Here is an 18,944-nt window from a genome sequence, read left to right as displayed (position 1 = left end):
GTACGGATATAACGTCATAATTACCTATTTTCTTATTACTCGGGTATATAATGGCAGACGCATATATAAAAATAATTATTGCTTGACATTTGGATCAAATGTAGTATAATATTGTTTCTCTTTATTTTGATTGAGAATAAGTGTGGGTGGAAGATGTGTTGTGCCTGGGTGTATTAATAAGTGTCATCGTATATACCCAAAAAAAGCATATGTTTGTTATTAGTGAAATCAGCCTGGAAAGTCCCTCATTAACTGACTCTCTCTAACATGATTGATTGAACACCTATTGAAAAAAAAACGCGTCAGTGTTCAACGTAATAAAAGTACTATAATGGTAGATTTTTATTTCTTGACAACACTATTAAAAATATATATGCCATAGACAATAATTTCGTCTTTTTTAGGGAATACTGATAGTGGACAATAAAATATATATAAATCTGATAAATTATTTATATTGCATTATTTCGCCTTTTTAAGTTATTTAGCGATATTTAAAATAATGTTTAAGTCGTATATGTAAAGCATGAAATTAGTTCAATTATCTCCTGAAAAACGTTTTTGACATTATAGTCTATGGTCACATGCGCGCGTTTTTCAATTCTGTTGCCAAGCAACGCAATAACAATCCAAAATGCACAGTAGTATTTGAACAATTTTGATAGTTGGTTGGGTGCACAATGACTAAAAGACATCGAATTACGTGCACATGAATACATTAAAAGTATTGAACTGTATTCGATGTGCGCTGTTTTTGAAAATCTATTACTAACTTAAATTAAAATTAGGTATGTCTCAATTTTTAAGTGTTTATAAACGAACCATAACATTAAGTTATTACAAAAATTAACACATTAAATAATATTTTAGAATATATTTTCAGTACCAAGACATGTTTAAATTAATAAAAGTATTCAGTTTTCTGTGTTATTTAGTTTTTTGTGTTATTTCTGCGGAGTACGATAATGAAGACCGAAGTAAGTAAACCTTTTTAATATACAATCTTGATAAGTAAAGTACCGACTTATCATTTCATATTTAACAGCCTTTTTAAACATAGATATATATACCACAACACTGAATAATATATAAGTTCATTGAACTCAGTCGGTACTTGCTAGTATTGTAATTTATTTTGTAATAATATAGATATTGTAAAATTAATTAACACTAAGATACTACATTACAAAATTACAGCAATAAGGTATATTGTATGTATACCATCCACTATAATAAACAGAACATCACGCTGCATTCTTTGCGGGTAGGAATTGAGAACAGCAGGAATTTGAGCATTCAACACTAAGTGCACCTACCTAATAGTAACCGGAAGTGACGACGCGTTCTATCATGTCGACTATCATCAGTTATGATAATCAATCACAGAGGGTCATCTCATCACGCGTCACGGTCGGGTGCGCACACTTCCGGCGACCAACCGGACAAAGGCAACTCCTGCGCATATACCTAACACACCCGCGTGAAACCGCCGCATTGTGCCGCTATTATATGCCTCTTTGTGCGTACGCGGCCAAAACCTGGTCACAGACAGGATGTATGCTCCAAATCGGCCTATAAACCTATTTTTATTAGATCTGTTTTGATTTTCAATTCAGAATTCCCACGTTGTTCTGTATACCTACTTCTTAATTGAACGTTATCATACTTTCACCATACGGTGGATCATTATCCTTTATCAAAAAATGGCTGCAAGTTGTCTTCTGATATTTATGGTTCTGTCCACCTTATTTAGGATTACGGGCTTGAGTTTCTGTGTGTACATTTTGTACTACCTACATAGATAGTAACTAATCCCCGTCCCCCAACATTAGACAACTTTAAGCAACCAGCAAATGCATCCTCCACACTGCAATGCAGCAACGAAATAGCATGGTGGAATACGCCCCATACTCCTACCTCTAATGAAGTATACTTCATGTACCCATCGCGTTAGGTGAACTGAGTCTGTGATTAACTGAAGGACATATTTTATGTCAATCCGATGTATCCAAACTCAGTAGATTAATTATTTTATTTACTTATCTAACAGTTTATTGTACACAGGACATAATGTAAATACTTACAAATATACTTAGCTTATAAATAGGTTCAGCTTATTTGTGAGTAGTGGAAGTCTCTTTCAGCAGACCGGAAAACATTGTTCCTCAATGGTTCCTACCTATTTATTGGGGTTGTTTATTCAGCTAAAATATTCCTGATTTATTCAGCTAAAATATACAAAATATAGATTAGTAATCTCGAAGACAAATATGTCTGCCGTGTATTAAGTAGTAAGTACCTATTCATAAGCTCCCTTTACGAAATCATGTCGAATGCTAATCCTGTCGTCGGCTCGTGACGCGGGTAATATACAATTTGGTACCAGCCCGTGCTGGGACGTCGTGTTTTCCTGATTTTCCTCAAGTTTTTCTGGCTAGAGTGACGTACTTTTTTGACGGGACATTTTCGTGATGGTTGTACATACCAGGGTACATTTGAGTTCACGATCAAAATGTTTTTGGAGTTAGGTAAATGTCTGTGAACGTGAGAGGATTTACTGGTAAAGAGTAGAGACCTATAGATTAAATAGATTATGTTTATCGACATCAAATGAGGAAAATTTTCGTATCCGTGACAATATTTATGAGAAGTGCGGATCTGTTCTGTAAATTACCATTCAAACGGTAGGTAAATTATCGTTTTCTTATCAGCACGTTTTGCTTTCCGTAAGTCTAGGTATATGTATATGTCTATCAAACAGTGAAAAGAAAGAGCTTTTATCACGAATTTATAAACGAATTAAGACTAATTGAAATTAAGTAAAAGCTGCTCAGAATTTTCAGGTAAAATATGCAATGCAACTTTGGTCGACTCCGGATATTCCGTGATCAAATCGTCAATATTCATTCGTTGCTAATCAAAATAGTACGACTAATTCCCAAATTGCCTACCAAATTTCCCCATGTAACGAGGAAGTATGAAAATACTATAAAACAGTCCGCGTCTATAGGAATGTATGGAGGAAATGCGTTTTCTTTTGATACAATGGCGATTGGTACGGGGTGGTGCAATACGGGCGCTGGTCTAAACAACCAATGAAAAGCGGTTACTTACTTACATATAAAATACTGAATGTAAAGGCAAAAACCTTGACACCATTTTCAAGCTGATTAAATTAGCTGATAGACGTTTTCGTTAACGATTTTTAGAGGTGAGTTTTATTAAAATAACTTCAGTTTAGAAAAAGCTAAACGCTTTCCCAGTGTAGATTATGAAAAGTGTAAGATTTCGTCAACATACTATTTCCTTATGCAATATTTTAATTTTTTTTGATTTTAAAAATTTTTGGTACTTACTGACTTGGTTGGTAAAAGGCTCATCTGATAGTAATTGAAGACGAGACCTATGTTGGTAGGTTTTGTTACTCACTTACCTATTCGCTCTAGTACTTAATTGAGAAAGAATGAATAGGCAGGGAGAATGCAGTGGGGCCAGGTATTAATTATCGACCCAGCAGTGCGTAGGTACACCAGAGTAGGTACTGTGATCGGCACAACTGGAACAACTGCCTGGACTTCCCTTCCCTAGCGGCTTCTCCAGACGTCATGCAGGAGGCAAAGTAGTCTGAAGGGCGGTAACCAACCACAGCCGAAGTTTACCTACTGGTAAATGTGTCGCTCGGCTAGTAGAACCCAGGCGTTTCGAGGATAAACTTAGCGTGAGCGACTCCAATCCCCGAATTTGGAGTTTTGTACCAAACACAAAAGCAGAGGTTACTAAAGCTTGCAGGTAGGGCCAATAAAGTACTGATTTATTCGGGAGCACACGCGATGCCACCCAGCCTGAAATGTTTGTCGACCCGCCGACCCCGCATCGAAAGAACAGCATACAGCAGAATGCAAAAAAATAAGCGAACAGAAGCTGAATTTCAACTTCACAGTTTTCAGTTCTTTCATGCAATGTACTGCGTTTTGGATGTAGACCCATATATAGGTACATTTTTATGGCTCCGATCTTTTAAGTAGTAAGTACTGACAATATTTTACAGTTAATCGCTTTTTTGTTTGTCTCATAGGTACCTATTTACAAAGAGAAAATATTGGAAAATGTTGACTCCTCTGCTTTTCCTTAAACACACTGAAAAATTGTTTGGTTATTGTATATAAGTACATAAAATAGTGACTACCGAACTATGTACCTACATACCACCATAATCATTAGTGACAAAATTGTTTCGTATTATAAGGTATATTATATACTTCTCTCTTTCTCTTTATTTAAGAGCTGCGCTACTATATACTTACTGTACAAAAAATAATATTAAAGCTATATTCCAGTGTACCTCATGGTATCCCCGGACCAACACGAGCACACGCCACGTCTGGAAGACTTCTTCTGGACCGGGTCGGGCGATGGACCGCCGCCGCCCCCCGACCCTCCTCTCGAAGAACCCTTGGAGCCTTCCACTCCTATTGTGAAGACCACCACAGTCCTGGCCACCGTTTACTTGGACTCTTACCCTCCCCAGGTGGGTTAGGATTTTATATGCTAATATGTTCATCGTCAACCTATCACGTTGGTCTAACAGAAAGCTCGATGAGGTGTGAGTACTCAGTTCATCTTGCGACGGATGTACCTCTGACTACCCCTTTGGCATATACTCGTGAGCTTAAGTAGCATTGGCGAGTCTAAAAAGGGGATATTAGATATCTAATAGAATGCGATTTGATTGTCTACCTCTAGAGTAAAGTATCCCTCAAGTTATCTTCAAGAACGCTTATAGATAGCCTCTAGCCAAGTGGGCACAACCTTGTAGCTATTCATAAGAAGGAGTTAAGAACGCACGAATAGATAGAGTTAAGAGTTGAACATTTTCAAAGTCTAAAGGCGTACTTCTAGAGTCTTTCTAAACTGTTTATAGACCACAATGTGCACTAGTAGATAGTCTATAGATAATGTTAAGAGCTAAACAGAAATCTTTGCATGTGAAGTTTTAAGACCAAATTTTCTTAACATTAACAGCTTTAAGATAATTTTTATTTGAAATAGACAACGATTCATAATGGCGCAGATCTCACAAGAGTAAAAGTTAATATTACAACATGGCGTTACAAATTTCTAAATTCCTATTTATTTACCGCTTATACGGGTTGATACTGTCACCTAGACATGAAAAACCTAATGCGGATGAAAGTCTCTCGTGGAATTTGTATAAAACTTTCTTAAAATAAGAGCGCCCCCTTTAAATGTAATATTTAATTAATAATTTACCAAATAAAAAAATATTTTGTAAAAATAATATTTTTAAAATTAGATTTAAATGCTTTAACCATTTATTTCATTCATAATATAGTATTTTAAAACGTGTAGAATGATTTATTAGACATAATCTATACTTATAATAAATCTGTAGAGAGGTCAATTCTGTACATTAAATATTTTTTCAAAATAACTATCAGGGGGTGATAAGTGGTCGATACTGATGCCAAAAATGCAATCAGTAAAATTTTTGTCTGTCTGTCTGTCTGTCTGTCTGTCTGTCTGTCTGTCTGTCTGTCTGTCTGTATGTTCCTTATAGAAACAAAAACTACTGGACGGATTTTAATGAAACTTGGTACAATTATTCTTCACACTCCTGGACAGGTTATAGTATACTTTTCATCACGCTACAATCAATAGGAGCAGAGTAGTGAAGGGAAATCCTTTTGTATGAAAAATCTAAACCGCTCAAGTTAGACGTTTGAAATTTTGCATGCAGGTACCTTAGATACCGTAGAGGTGCACTAAGAAAGGAATTCCCGAAATTCCTACGGGAACGGGAATTAGCGGGAAAATCCTTTTGTATTAAAAATCTAAACCACTCAAGTTAGACGTTTGAAATTTGGCATGCAGGTACCTTAAATACCGTAGAGGTACACTAAGAAAGGAATTCCCGAAATTCCCACGGAAACGGGAATTAGCCGGAAAATCCTTTTGTATGAAAAATCTAAACCACTCAAGTTAGACGTTTGAAATTTGGCATGCAGATACCTTAGATACCGTAGAGGTGCACTAAGAAAGGAATTCCCGAAATTCCCACGAGAACGGGAATTAGCGGGAAAATCCTTTTGTATGAAAAATCTAAACCACTCAAGTTAGACGTTTGAAATTTGTCATGCAGGTACCTTAGATACCGTAGAGATGTACTAAGAAAGGAATTCCCGAAATTCCCACGGGAACGGCAATTAGCGGGAAAATCCTTTTGTATGAAAAATCTAAACCACTCAAGTTAGACGTTTGAAATTTGGCATGCAGGTACCATAGGTACCGTAGAGGTGCACTAAGAAAGGAATTCCCAAAATTCTCACGGGAACGGGAATTAACGGGAAAATCCTTTTGTATGAAAAATCTAAACCATTCAAGTTAGATGTTTGAAATTTGGCTCGCAGGTACCTTAAATACCGTAGAGGTGCACTAAGAAAGGAATTCCCGAAATTCCCACGGGAACGGGAATTAGCGGGAAAATCCTTTTGTATGAAAAATCTAAACCATTCAAGTTAGACGTTTGAAATTTGTCATGCAGGTACCTTAAATACCGTAGAGGTACACTAAGAAAGGAATTCCCGAAATTCCCACGGGAACGGGAATTAGCGGGAAAATCTTTTTGTATGAAAAATCTAAACCACTCAAGTTAGACGTTTGAAATTTGGCATGCAGGTACCATAGGTACCGTAGAGGTGCACTAAGAAAAGAATTCCCGAAATTCCCACGAGAACGGGAATTAGCGGGAAAATCCTTTTGTATGAAAAATCTAAACCACTCAAGTTAGACGTTTGAAATTTGTCATGCAGGTACGTTAGATGCCGTAGAGGTGTACTAAGAAAGGAATTCCCGAAATTCTCACGGAAACGGGAATTAGCGGGAAAATCCTTTTGTATGAAAAATCTAAACCACTCAAGTTAGACGTTTGAAATTTGGCATGCAGGTACCATAGGTACCGTAGAGGTGCACTAAGAAAGGAATTCCCGAAATTCCCACGGGAACGGGAATTAGCGGGAAAATCCTTTTGTATGAAAAATCTAAACCACTCAAGTTAGACGTTTGAAATTTGGCATGCAGGTACTTTAGTAAACTTAAAGCTTAGTTGCAACAGGATATTACAAAATTCCCACGGGAACGGTAGTTAGCGGGAAAAACATTTGTATGAAAAAATCAAATCTAAATAAAAGGAGAAACTGACTGACTCAGTGACTGACATATCAACGCATAGCCTGAACGGCTAAACGTAGGCATTTGAAATTTGGAAGGGACATAGCTTAGGTACCGTAGAGGTGCACTAAGAAAGGAATTCCCGGAATTCCCACGGAAACGGAAATTTGCGGGAAAATCCTTTTGTATGAAAAATCTAAACCGCTTAAGTTAGACGCTTGAAATTTGGCATGCAGGTACCTTAGTTAACTTAAAGCTTAGTTGCAACAGGATATTGCAAAATTCCCACGGAAACGGGAGTAAGCGGGAAAAAAACATTTGTATGAAAAAATCGAAACCGCGTAAGATAGATGTTTTCAATTCAATTCAATTAAATTATTTATTGCATTCCATGTAGTACAATGGGGTGTTACATAGGCATAGGAACTAAAACATGGACCCTGTAGGGCACAGCAACGTTGAAGGGAAGAGAGGAAGTGTGTATTAAAATTAAAACTCAATGAACAATCAATTAAAAAAAAATCAATTCAATCAATTGATTCAATCTAGCATGCATGCATACCTTAGTAAATATAAAGTTTATTTTTGGCTGTATTTTGAAAAATGGGAGTTATTGGGAAAAAAAAATTATGAAAAAATCTAAACTGCATAAGTATGCACTCCCACACACACAAAGATCTCTCTCTTATATAACACGCCACGCGGACGAAGTCGCGGGCAAAAGCTAGTTTATACATAAAAACACGAATAAATAGTTCGTTATAATAATGTAAAAACATATCAAGCAATAAAAATGGCGTCTAGTTTAAATTGTCTAGAAAATCGATTCCTTTAGAACAAACATTCTAAAGAATTATCTGTAGTATGGCTCTAGATAATGACAAGACTATTTGTACTTGTTACATACTAAACTTACTAGTCGAAGAAAAAACAGGTTTATGAGTGATTTAAGATTGCCTATAAACTGTCATTTTTGTATACTGTTTTATCTTCTCGGAGTATTTCTAGACATTCATCAGAGAACTGTATTTTTTACGTTGTGAACAATTATGGATGGAATTGTGCAGAAGCAATCGATTGCATTAATTGACGAGGGAAAGTAAAATATTTTTATTTGTAAACAATGCGAAATATAATCTTAAGTCATTTAGATCTTTCGTTAAATTCAGTCTAGTATGGTTTAAAGAAGGCGATAAAATGTATGAGTGGTATTACATCTATCCAAAAATGCTCAGACGATAACCTCTTGTATATAAACATAGTTACTTTGTTTTTAACTCCCGTGGAGACACTTCGTGCGTATGCGTAACCCTGTGATATTAGCGTCAAAACGATATTGAATTCTCTTTTATAGATAAACCTACCATTTGTAACATTTTTCAAATTTTTGTGTTCATCATTATCCACCTTAGGATTTTGTATCATAGGTAAGTGGCTGCAAATAGTTTCTTGATTTGCAGTTCTGCCTACCCCTTCAGGGAATACGGGCGTGAGTTTATGTATGTATGTATTTTAATATTTTTTTTTATTTAAATATAAAGAAATTTAATGATAGACGTTCTGTACGTTTTTCTACCTCTTAGGTGAATTTTATTATTGGACTTACTTGCAATATTAGAGATTCCTAGAGTTTTAGTTTTTTCAAATCTAGCATATTTCTTTTTTTTTACTGGTATATAATGACGATGACACAGGTCCGTTATTTTCTCCTGATATTATTCATTTTGCAAAATAGAACTCGCTATTGCAAAAAAATAGAATTCACTTTTATCCGTGCGGCGACGGAGAAAGAATACGATTGTCGCCGCCCCCCTCTTCCCGTGGGTGTCGTAAGAGTTGACTAAGGGTAATTCCAAACATAACACCTCTTTTAGCTGGTGGTAGACCCCGCCACCTGGTTAGCTACCACCCTCCCGCCGGAGCCAGGCGCCAAGCCACTTGCTGCGTTCCGTCTGTGCGCGGGACTACCAGTGCCTTTGGGGGATGTAAGGGTATCAGTTGTGTTGCTTAGAACCGATTTGGTTCCTTAAGCGACGTCAGGCCGGGAAGCTCCCTCTGGAGGGTAGTGGGATTTGAGGCACGGTCTTGCCGGTGGCCGACCGCAGGTAGTTGGGGGCCCTGTGGTATTCCGTCAATCAGCACACGACCCTAAAATGATTTGTGACCGCAGTGCAGTAATAATAAGGTCGCTTTTTCTAAACTTCATTTTTGTGCATTTCTTTTGTCTATGGTGGTGGTTTGGTGGTTTGTCCATGGCAATCCGTCAATCAGCATACGACCCTACAAATACCAATAACAATCACAGTGAAGTAATAATAAAGTCGATTTTTGTTTGTATAAAAGTCATGATTGACAAATAAGTTTTAAATTTAAATTGGTGGATAGATTAATACCCCTCTTACAGGTATAAGTGGCAAATCGCTTCACCAGCCCCCTCCATCTCAAAGGCATCACCACAAAGATCACCTTTATACTCGGCGCTGCGTCAATTTGTACACATCCATGAATAATTAGTATTATAAAATGTTATGTCATTACGATCTAAGAAATTGACACATCCAAGGTCCTCTAAGACCTCTAAGTCGGTCCAAAGCATTTAATCTCTAGCCTCTTGAACTATATCTTGAGTATGAGGCAATATATCGGCTGAACGCTCACGTCAGGACCAGCTGGGAACCCCAAAAAATGAGATCGTGATCTTTAATTTTTTACTGTCTCCGTTGCATAAAGCCAATCGATCTAGTAAAATTGCACTTAGTTATGCTATTGTTAGGCAAATAAACACTGGAAACACTGTTTCACTAGCAAATTTTTAGAATAACTATAACATATCTATAAAAGTAGTTTATTTAGACTTTAGTGTCTCTCTAAAACAAAGATAAGAGTACCACTAGCTAAAATTGAATATTTGTAGAAAGTTATATCTTAAAATATACCATCTTATCTATAAAATATCTTGAAAATAGGTTCTTCTAGGCTTTATTCATTACTTATAGATAATATTGTCTTAAGATAATCGTCATACCTAGAAATGTACTTAAAATAAGTGCTCTATAGAGCAAATTATCTAAAAATAATCAAATATTAGTGAAGATACTCTATAAGAATACTAATACTTTATAGAAGCCATCTGTAGAAAGCCCTTGTCTAGAAATAAACCACGAATAGACTATCAATAGATAATTTTGTTTTAAGCCTCCAGACCGATGCTACTTGGGTATGTAGGTATGTTATGTTTACTTCATCATCACCTTGCGTTATATCCCGTTTTCCCAAGGTCCGCTTACTTAATGTGAAGATTTGATTCAGTTTATTCGGACGCGACTACCTATCTGACCTTCCAATGCTCTTCCAAACCAGTCCAATTAAGACTTATCACATAACTTAAGTACCTCCGAAACGTAATTCAAACCCAAAAATGTCTGTTACTCTGTCCGTAACGTGATTTAGTTACATTTAGGATACTTAATGAGTAGATAAGTTTATTTTTTTCTCGAACGTCTCATGATCCGTCGTCTCATGGACTAATGTTATGGGCGATAGGCTGATCCCTTATCACCATAAGGTTCATCATATCCAGCTTACGACATCGTATCAACAGTGGCTGCAAGTTGTCTTTGATTACTTGTGGCTCTGCCCACCCCATTAGGGATAACGGGCGTGAGTTTATGTATGTATGTATGTATGTCTCATGATCCGCCTAAAACTACTGCAACTTCTTCTGTATAACGGAGGAAAAATAGCTGCAAGAAAACCTCGACAAAGGGCCTTGGACAATTCGTGGGTGTGTGGGCGCGGGCGGTTTTTATACGTTCTTACCTAAATAAATACTGGTAGGTATGTACTTGTAAGGAGTTTTCTACGTTACCTACGTCTCCCGAACCCTGGGAAATCTTTAGAACTTCCCACGCGCATCGGCGAGGACTTTCATTGAGTCAAAGTTCCAATGGGTCTATCAATATTGACCCATTGGAACAATACACGATTAACACACGACTCGTGTCCATACACGCAGTAGATGGAAAATTGTTAGCTCTTGGAAAATGAGAAACACGAAGCAACGCTTCTAAAGTACATCTGTAAAGGTCATAAGTATACATTGCTTGACCACGACGAAAATTAGGTATGTAAGTACGTACCTTTTACATTGATTTAAATATGGAAGCGCTAATAAATAATTCCACAATGGCAAACCCATTTCTATTGATGTGTCGGATCGTAATAAAACATGAAATTCATTAGTCTCTCCCAACATTTCCGGCCAAGTAGTTAATGCCATATGCGGCAAAACTACAATATGTCACATCAAAAATAACTATACCATTGGAAAAAAGACCTGGGGTGTTAAAAAGTCCACATTAAAGCACTTCACCTAAAACACCAATATTACTTTTATATGCGCACAATGTCAAATTGCAATATTACTTTTTTGATAAATTGCTGATCACCTGATTGCCCGAAAGTAAGATGATCCGTGCTCCGGAAGGCACGTTAAGCCGTTGGTCCCGGTAACTACTTACTGATGTAAGTAAGTAGTCGTTACATGAGCCATGTCAGGGGTCTTTGGCGGCTCAATAGTAACCCTGACACCAGGGTTGATGAGGTTTGTGCTCCAACTCACAACCCACACGATAGAAGAAGAAGATGAATAGCTTCAATGTGGCCTATTTGACCCGATGGTCTTATGTACGTGTTTTCAGGCAGTAACAGACAAAACGACAGGCGAGTGTGTGATGAACTGCGGCGAGCCTGTCATACCGGGGAGTCTGGAGCCCGAGATCCCTGAAGACAGGCGGTACTGGTTGCTCACAGTCATACAGGGCTCCACACCTGACAGCCTGCAGCTGAAGCTGGCGCGGCTGTACCAGAAGGCTTTCTTAAGGTACGTGTGCGAACCTTGGATATTTATAACTCCGTTATTATAAATGGGAATGCGTAATCTGATGAATATTAAGCAAGGACTTCGTATCAAAAGTGGCTGCCAGTTGTCTTCTTATTAGTACTTGTGGCTCAGCTCACCCCATAGGGATTACGGGCGTGAGTTTATGTAAAGTCACAAACCAACTTTTGCACCATTTGGTGTACTTTTTGTAAGTAAACTACAAAACACCAACTGATTTGAAAAAGTAAGGAAAGTAGTAAATGTTAGGTAAGCGGACCCTGTGAGAAACAGGTTAATGCTAGGGGGATGATGAGAAGGTAAGTTATATTTTGTTTTTGCATTATACGTATATGGGCCTTCTATTCATTTTCCAGACAACAAGAGCGTCACCTTGGCATCATTAAGTCACTTGACGCGCCAACAACTAGAAAGAAACACGACGTGCATTCGTTCGTAGTAAACAAAGACAATAATCTCAACACAAGTCCCAAATCTAACACGCCTCTGAGATACTTAGATATCCAAAGCTCAATACTCACTCCTATGGAGTCCGTTCCTGCTAGTAAAGTAGCGAATGACACAAGAAAACCAAAAATATACTCAGACAATTTTGACCTGATCCCAATAGATAATATCGATGCAACGGCAATGTATTCAGAAATTAAACCAACATTGATACAAGAAGTGGAATCATGGATACTAGCGACTCCTACAGTGGTCATGCATAAGAGAGAGATTATGGACAAGGAGACAATGGAAGAGTATAAAGAAGAACTAATAGATATACCTCTAGAAGATGACACCGGTAACGAGACGACCTTGTTTAAGAGGGAAATCATCAAGCCAGAACAGCAACCACCTGTGGAAGTTCACATTCAGAACATAACTGAGGTAAAGAACCGTGTAATTTTAATAATGTTCTCCAAGAATATAGACAGTGACAAATGAATCTCATTCCTACCGTGTGTCGCGTAACGCGTAAGTGAGAGCAAGATATACTTACAGGGTGTTAGTGACATCGTAACGAAAACTTTGAGGGATGATGTTTCAGACCATGATTCTGAGTTTGCGACGGAAAATTCCACTTGATATTAATCAAAAAGCTAAAGTATGGAACAGAAAATAATTAATAAAACCACTAAAATTTTCATGAATTTACCGACAGGAAATTCCACTTGATATCAACTCAGAATCATGGTCTGAACCATCGCGCTCAGTAGGTATTCGTTAGTGTCACTACCACCCAGTATGGCTACTGTATGTACTTGTACGGGGTGTAAGTGACATCGTAACGAATACTGTGAGGGATGATTCAGCTCGTTATTCTGAGTTAATATCAAGTGGAATTTTCCATCGCAAAAGTACAATATAATTGAAAACAATTCCACTTGATATTAACTCAGAATCCTGGTCTGAAGAAATACAGCCCGCGCGAGCTCCGCCTTACTGGCTTACGGCCATGAAATGAAATGAAATTTATTGCAGTAAATGTGGTCATACATAGTGATGGAAGTAAATGTTATGGTTCAGCACATTCAGTCATATTCTGACATTATATTAAAAGTAAGACCCAGGATAAGATCGGCGCCTGATACGAATTGGTGCGGGACGGAGAGTTACCGTTCCGTACGTAGTAGTATTTTTTAAAAGCACTTTTGGGCCAAGAGGTTACTTATGTTTACTGGCCGTACGAGAGTTCATAACATTATTCATAATTCTTTGCAGTACTCAGAAACAGGCAGTGTACAGATAGTGTACGTGGTTTTGGTGGGCGGTAGAGCGGTGCCTGCGGCGGTGGCTGCGAGAGATATGAGGCTAGTGAGAGACGCTGAGGTGGCCAAGGAGTTGGGAGCCGTCGTCACTACCAAGGCTGAGCGTGAGTTATTTAAAAGAATACCCTGCCGGTACAGAAATAACCAAACTCCAATTTTAGTCTTCTACACAGATAACCTTTGGCTAGGGCATTACAGGCTGAATTGCCTGATTGTCCGAAGTAAGTGACGTGCTGCGAAAGGCACATTAAGCCGTTGGTCGCGGGCTACTAGCCCAAACACTTCCACCAACTCTCAGTGGAGCAGCGTGGCTGAGTACTCGTATGCTCCCGCGGTAATCTGAGAGGCCTGTGCCCAGCAGTAGGACGTATGTATGCTATTTATGTTATATCACAGCATTCGCCACATTCCGCTAATGGTTATATTGAATTTAATTAATTATAAAGTGTAGAAATGTAAGAAATTATATGCCATAAGTAAGAGAGATGCCATACTGCGGCCGCTTCCTGTCGTCTTTCTTACGAGAGAACTTTAGGACAGTGTCATCACTTGTCCATAAAATGATTGTCGACTGTAGTATATTATCCAGCAGATGGTTACCAGTCAGTTCCTCGACAAGTGGTGAATTAAGGCGTTAATATTGCCAGCAGCGTACCTGAAAGCGGCGGAGGGGCTGGAAGGCGAAGCGGCAGCGGGGGCCGGGGTCCGCGGGGCTGAGCTGTGGGCGCTGGCCGTGGGGGCTTCTATCGCCGTCCTGCTCATACTAGCGCTCATCGTGTTGCTCTGTCTCGCTCACAGGTAAGATAAATAATAGCCAATCGGAAATGGTGTTCGAATCTACAGCCATAGTATGCTGCACATATATCGCGCAGGCGTCGATAAATTAACCAGGCATCATTATTGGCTACGCCATTTATAATGTTATTGTCTGGATTGGATTACTTAGGTACGTACGTGCCTTTAGGTCCAAAAGATCTACTTCCCAAAACGGCAACTCCCAAAATGACCACTCTCCCAAATTGTCCACTTTCCCAAAACGTCTAGGTACTTCCCGAAAGGACAACTCCCAAAATGTCTACTTCCCACATCGACTACTTTCTAAAAATGTCAGAATATGCAAAAATAATAAGGCGTACGTGATTTACGTGCGCATACTACGGCCACATAACATACAGAAACTGTTTGATTGTTTGGTTATCGATATGTACCTACTCACGCTCATGAACCTTATTAAGGTGAGCTGTAATATAGTTAGTTCGGGGTTTTAATATGAGGTATTATGAATTTATATACAGAAAGAAAACATTGAAATCGGCCGAGTCTCTCCGAGCTTACAGGCACGAGCTGATGAGGGAAGCTGAGAGGAATCAGCTGAAACAAGTTCATGAAGAAAAGGATGGGAAGGTATGACCATTAGAATGTAGACATTATGTTCTTGAAAAAACCAGGGCGTGGGGCAGGCGTAATTACTACCTAAGTACTCGCTTCCCATGCATTTATCTGGTTATGTACCTACATACACATAAGATCACACAGGGGTAGGCAGAGACCTGGAATTGTACTTACTACGATCCTGACACAACACTTTCGCTTCTTCCACTCTCATCAAAGACTTCATGCATACTCGCTGGATAAATGATGCGTCAATATAGCGACTTAGGGGCGAGTTTGCCTTTTTCTAATTTGGGTATCTAAAGAAACTTATTTGGCCCCAGACCTATCTGTATTTTTTTGATCCCGTTGTCATTAATTTCATCGAAATACATTTTTCCAGTTAATCAGCGTGGTGTCACCGAGTAGAACGAGACCTAGCAGTACTTTGTTGCCGGTATACAGAGCCAATAGTTCTGGGTGAGTTCCTTCGCACACATAGTAGCTATTCACTACTAAGCCTAAGAGAGTCTCCTTCACATTTGACCAGTTCCACTGCTAAAACATCAAGAGTAACTAAGTACCTTTTGTCTGCGTATTCTGTTTTGTTTCAATCAAGAAATGTCTCCTCAGGTCGTCCACATCTTCGTCGGGAGTATCAGAAGTGGCGGCGGCTCTGCGCCGTCGGCAGAAAAAGCCTCATGCACTTAGAATGCCACAGAAAAAGAGAGGTACTTACCCTACATTCATATTGTAACTTTTCATTCAGAGTTCCTTGTGGTTTGGGTGCTAAGGCTAGTTTGATTTTGGAGATGAAGATGCCGCCATTTCTTCATTTTGACAGACGTTAAACTTGCCACTATTATACCTCCATTATTAGGTAAATTAAGTACGGAAAAATCTAAGCCTAAGGGTAAATCATTACAGCTATATTTGCAGTAGGTACGACGGACAGTCTGCTGGAAGCGGCAGGGTTGGACAGCTCGGACAGCGGTCAGCCGTCGGCTCCGCAGACGCCTACTTCGTATCTTTCAATGCCTTCTGTCAACTCCTTCCCAAGGTAAGATACTACTTTGAACAATATGAAGGAAGTATACAAGTCAAACGTGTAGCAGATATTTGAAAAAAAAAAAAAAAAAACATAAAATAAGCTCAAGACTATATCACAAAGGGATAGTCACAGAGGTGCATCCATCGTAAGATAACTAAACAAATATCATATTTCCATCAATATATCTCAATGCATTAAAACCGAACCATCTCAACTTTTACAGAGGCAACATAGTGGAACCGTTATCAAGAATCCTAGAACCAGTATCGGTCCGTCATCTAGACATTGATTCTCCGGTGTCCAGCCCTAAAGACCCGAGGCCAAAAACTGGTGATAAGAGCAAAGACGTGATCCCTCGGAGACAGATGGCTTCACAGCTAGTGAGGCTCGGAAGCATTGACAAGGACCCAGGCGTGATAGGGCCGCTGGTTTGGGACCTCCATTGTCAAAGGATTAAGGATGGTAAGTGAAGTTTTGTTGTTTTTATGCTACATTTACATTCGTGTTGCACCTCTGTCGAAGCAAGTGAGCGAGATGGCACTAAGGACTAATTCGCGCTCACGCTTGTGGACACTATTGGTTCTATTGGTACTAGTGATTAGTACTTTGACTTACGCACAAAATTAGTCTAGCGACAGTATCAAGACGACTAAGTATGTTTATATACCTACCCACTTTCATGCTGTTGTCGTGGGATTGGGCTGAATAATACGTAGGATTAGAAATTCGTGCATTAAATTAAAGTGGTATATTCGACTCACCTATAGGTATACAGGTTTACATCTAACCTTTTTGCATTTAGCATCGAAGCCACCAAGTCCAGCTAAGTCAACCACGTCAACCCACAAGCCTGGACCATCCCGTATGAGACAAAGGTTCAACGAGTTAATGGATGATGCATTCACGCTGTTCGGCAGTGCAGGTTCGATTCCCAACTCGCACGACACTTTCACTGTTGACACTGAGAAGCAAAGTGGTGTTGATAAGAAACGAGGTGAGTTTTCAAAGGCTTTCGACAAAGTATCTATACCTATAGTAAAAATCTTTTTTTTTAATAAACTAAGTAAAAGATATTTTTTTACAGATATTTATTTACTTATTATAAATATAAGAAAGTATTATAATCTAAATTAACAAATAATAGTGTTAACAATAATAGTCTTTACATTCATCTCAATAGTACCACAAGGTAGTGTTTTGGGTCCTCCATTGTAATTAATTCATTGTAATATTAAGAAGGCGATCACATCACGCAAGCTCGCAATGACAACGTCCGACTTCCTGGATCACCGTATACTGCCTTAGATACTGTCAGAGGAAAATCGGCGGGGCCCGGGTAAGTGACCGAAAAATGTACTATTTAAAATGCATAGGTAGAGTAACGAAGAATAGCCTAAACTTTATCTTACTTTGATGAATCTCTATGAACATTGCATTGCTCTCATAATTATTATTTTTTATTCTTATGAAATACAACCAACAAACAATCTTTATACTTACCAGTAGTACGGTACTACTACTTGAAGGAATTTTTAATTTATATATAAATATTATTTTGAATATATTAATTAGTAATATAAATATGTGTGTGTGTGTGTGTGTGTGTATTTGGCTGTAAAATTCTCACCGCAGTTTTTCTGAATGTGCAGGAGAGCTGGCAGTGTCACCACAGACCCAGAGAGGCCTCGTACGTCGTACTCGCGGACGGCAGCGGAGCGCCGGGCGCCGCCCCCCGCTCGCGCCTGGGGGCCCACGCCTCCACATGTAAGTCTCGATAAGGCTGGTAGAATAGTTCCACACTTGTTTTATCTCCACTGTACCGTAATAAGCTCTTACAAGCACTTAGAAAAGTACAACAGCTTATTTTTTATTTGTTTAAGGATCATCAATGATGTAAGTACGCAGAGGAATAGTACCGTACCATCGATAGAGGAACAGTCAAATAGTGGTGTCGATTTTGACGAACAAAACTTAATTATTTGGCAGTTAAAAGTGCCGTCCTAGAAGAAGAGTTAGGGTTAGTTAGTTTTTGAACTATCAAATTAATTCAGTGTCTACTCGAATCTGCTACAATCGGTACCACTATTGATGCAGTTATTAGTCTAATTCTTTGCACCACTTTTTCAGTCTCTAGGTACAATGGCAGTCGCTGCTGTTCCAGCAGTGAATCCAGCTATAATCCTAGCTGAAGGTAGACTGGCGGCTGAAGACCCAGCTATACCACTCATATCTGCCATCAAGAGCGAAATAGAACGTATGAGAGACCAAGCCCACAAATCTTACACATAGTCGTAGACCGTAAGGATAATTTAAGTGTTCAAAATGTTAAAGGAATTAAACCATTTTCAGTTTTTTTTAAGACGGCAGATATTTAAAAAGGCTGTATAAACATACTATTGTTGTGCAATAAAACAATGACTTTCTTTTTCGTGCTGCAAACAAAATGTTATCTGTTGTTGGATGTCATATCATAATAATAATATTTGTTAGTTAAATATAAATCATTCGTGTTAACGAGAATATTGGTATTATAAGGAATAGAATTGTCTTAAAATGTGTAATAATATGTTGTTAAGCTATTTCAAAGTTCTTGTTTGCATCGTTTTTGTTATTACTTTCAATCATGTCTATAATAATTGATGCCAATACCAAGTAAGTTAGTCTAAGTACAAACTAATCT

General features: G+C 38.5%; 1 protein-coding gene across 3 annotated transcripts; it reads left to right on the top strand.

Moving 5' to 3' along the window:
• Positions 1 to 866: 866 nt before the first annotated feature.
• Positions 867 to 18,936, top strand: LOC126375463 (uncharacterized). Of its 3 annotated transcripts, none has more exons than XM_050022395.1 (15): positions 867 to 977; positions 4,338 to 4,528; positions 11,889 to 12,070; positions 12,445 to 12,961; positions 13,796 to 13,946; positions 14,493 to 14,640; positions 15,138 to 15,246; positions 15,617 to 15,693; positions 15,847 to 15,944; positions 16,153 to 16,273; positions 16,488 to 16,726; positions 17,067 to 17,258; positions 17,501 to 17,600; positions 17,914 to 18,028; positions 18,392 to 18,936. In XM_050022395.1, the coding sequence occupies exons 1-15, from the start codon at positions 893 to 895 to the stop codon at positions 18,551 to 18,553; spliced, it is 2,487 nt and encodes an 828-aa protein (XP_049878352.1). In that variant the 5' UTR covers positions 867 to 892; the 3' UTR covers positions 18,554 to 18,936. The 3 variants fall into 3 exon arrangements, with proteins under 3 accessions (XP_049878352.1, XP_049878353.1, XP_049878351.1); XM_050022396.1 differs by having other exon boundaries at positions 14,490 to 14,640; positions 17,504 to 17,600; XM_050022394.1 differs by having other exon boundaries at positions 14,490 to 14,640.
• Positions 18,937 to 18,944: the final 8 nt, after the last annotated feature.

Source organism: Pectinophora gossypiella, chromosome 19 (assembly GCF_024362695.1).
Source record: "Pectinophora gossypiella chromosome 19, ilPecGoss1.1, whole genome shotgun sequence".
In the NCBI taxonomy this organism is placed as follows: Eukaryota; Metazoa; Arthropoda; class Insecta; order Lepidoptera; family Gelechiidae; genus Pectinophora; species Pectinophora gossypiella.
Note: the sequence above shows the minus strand (reverse complement) of the source record. Positions and strands in the feature narration are given on the sequence as shown.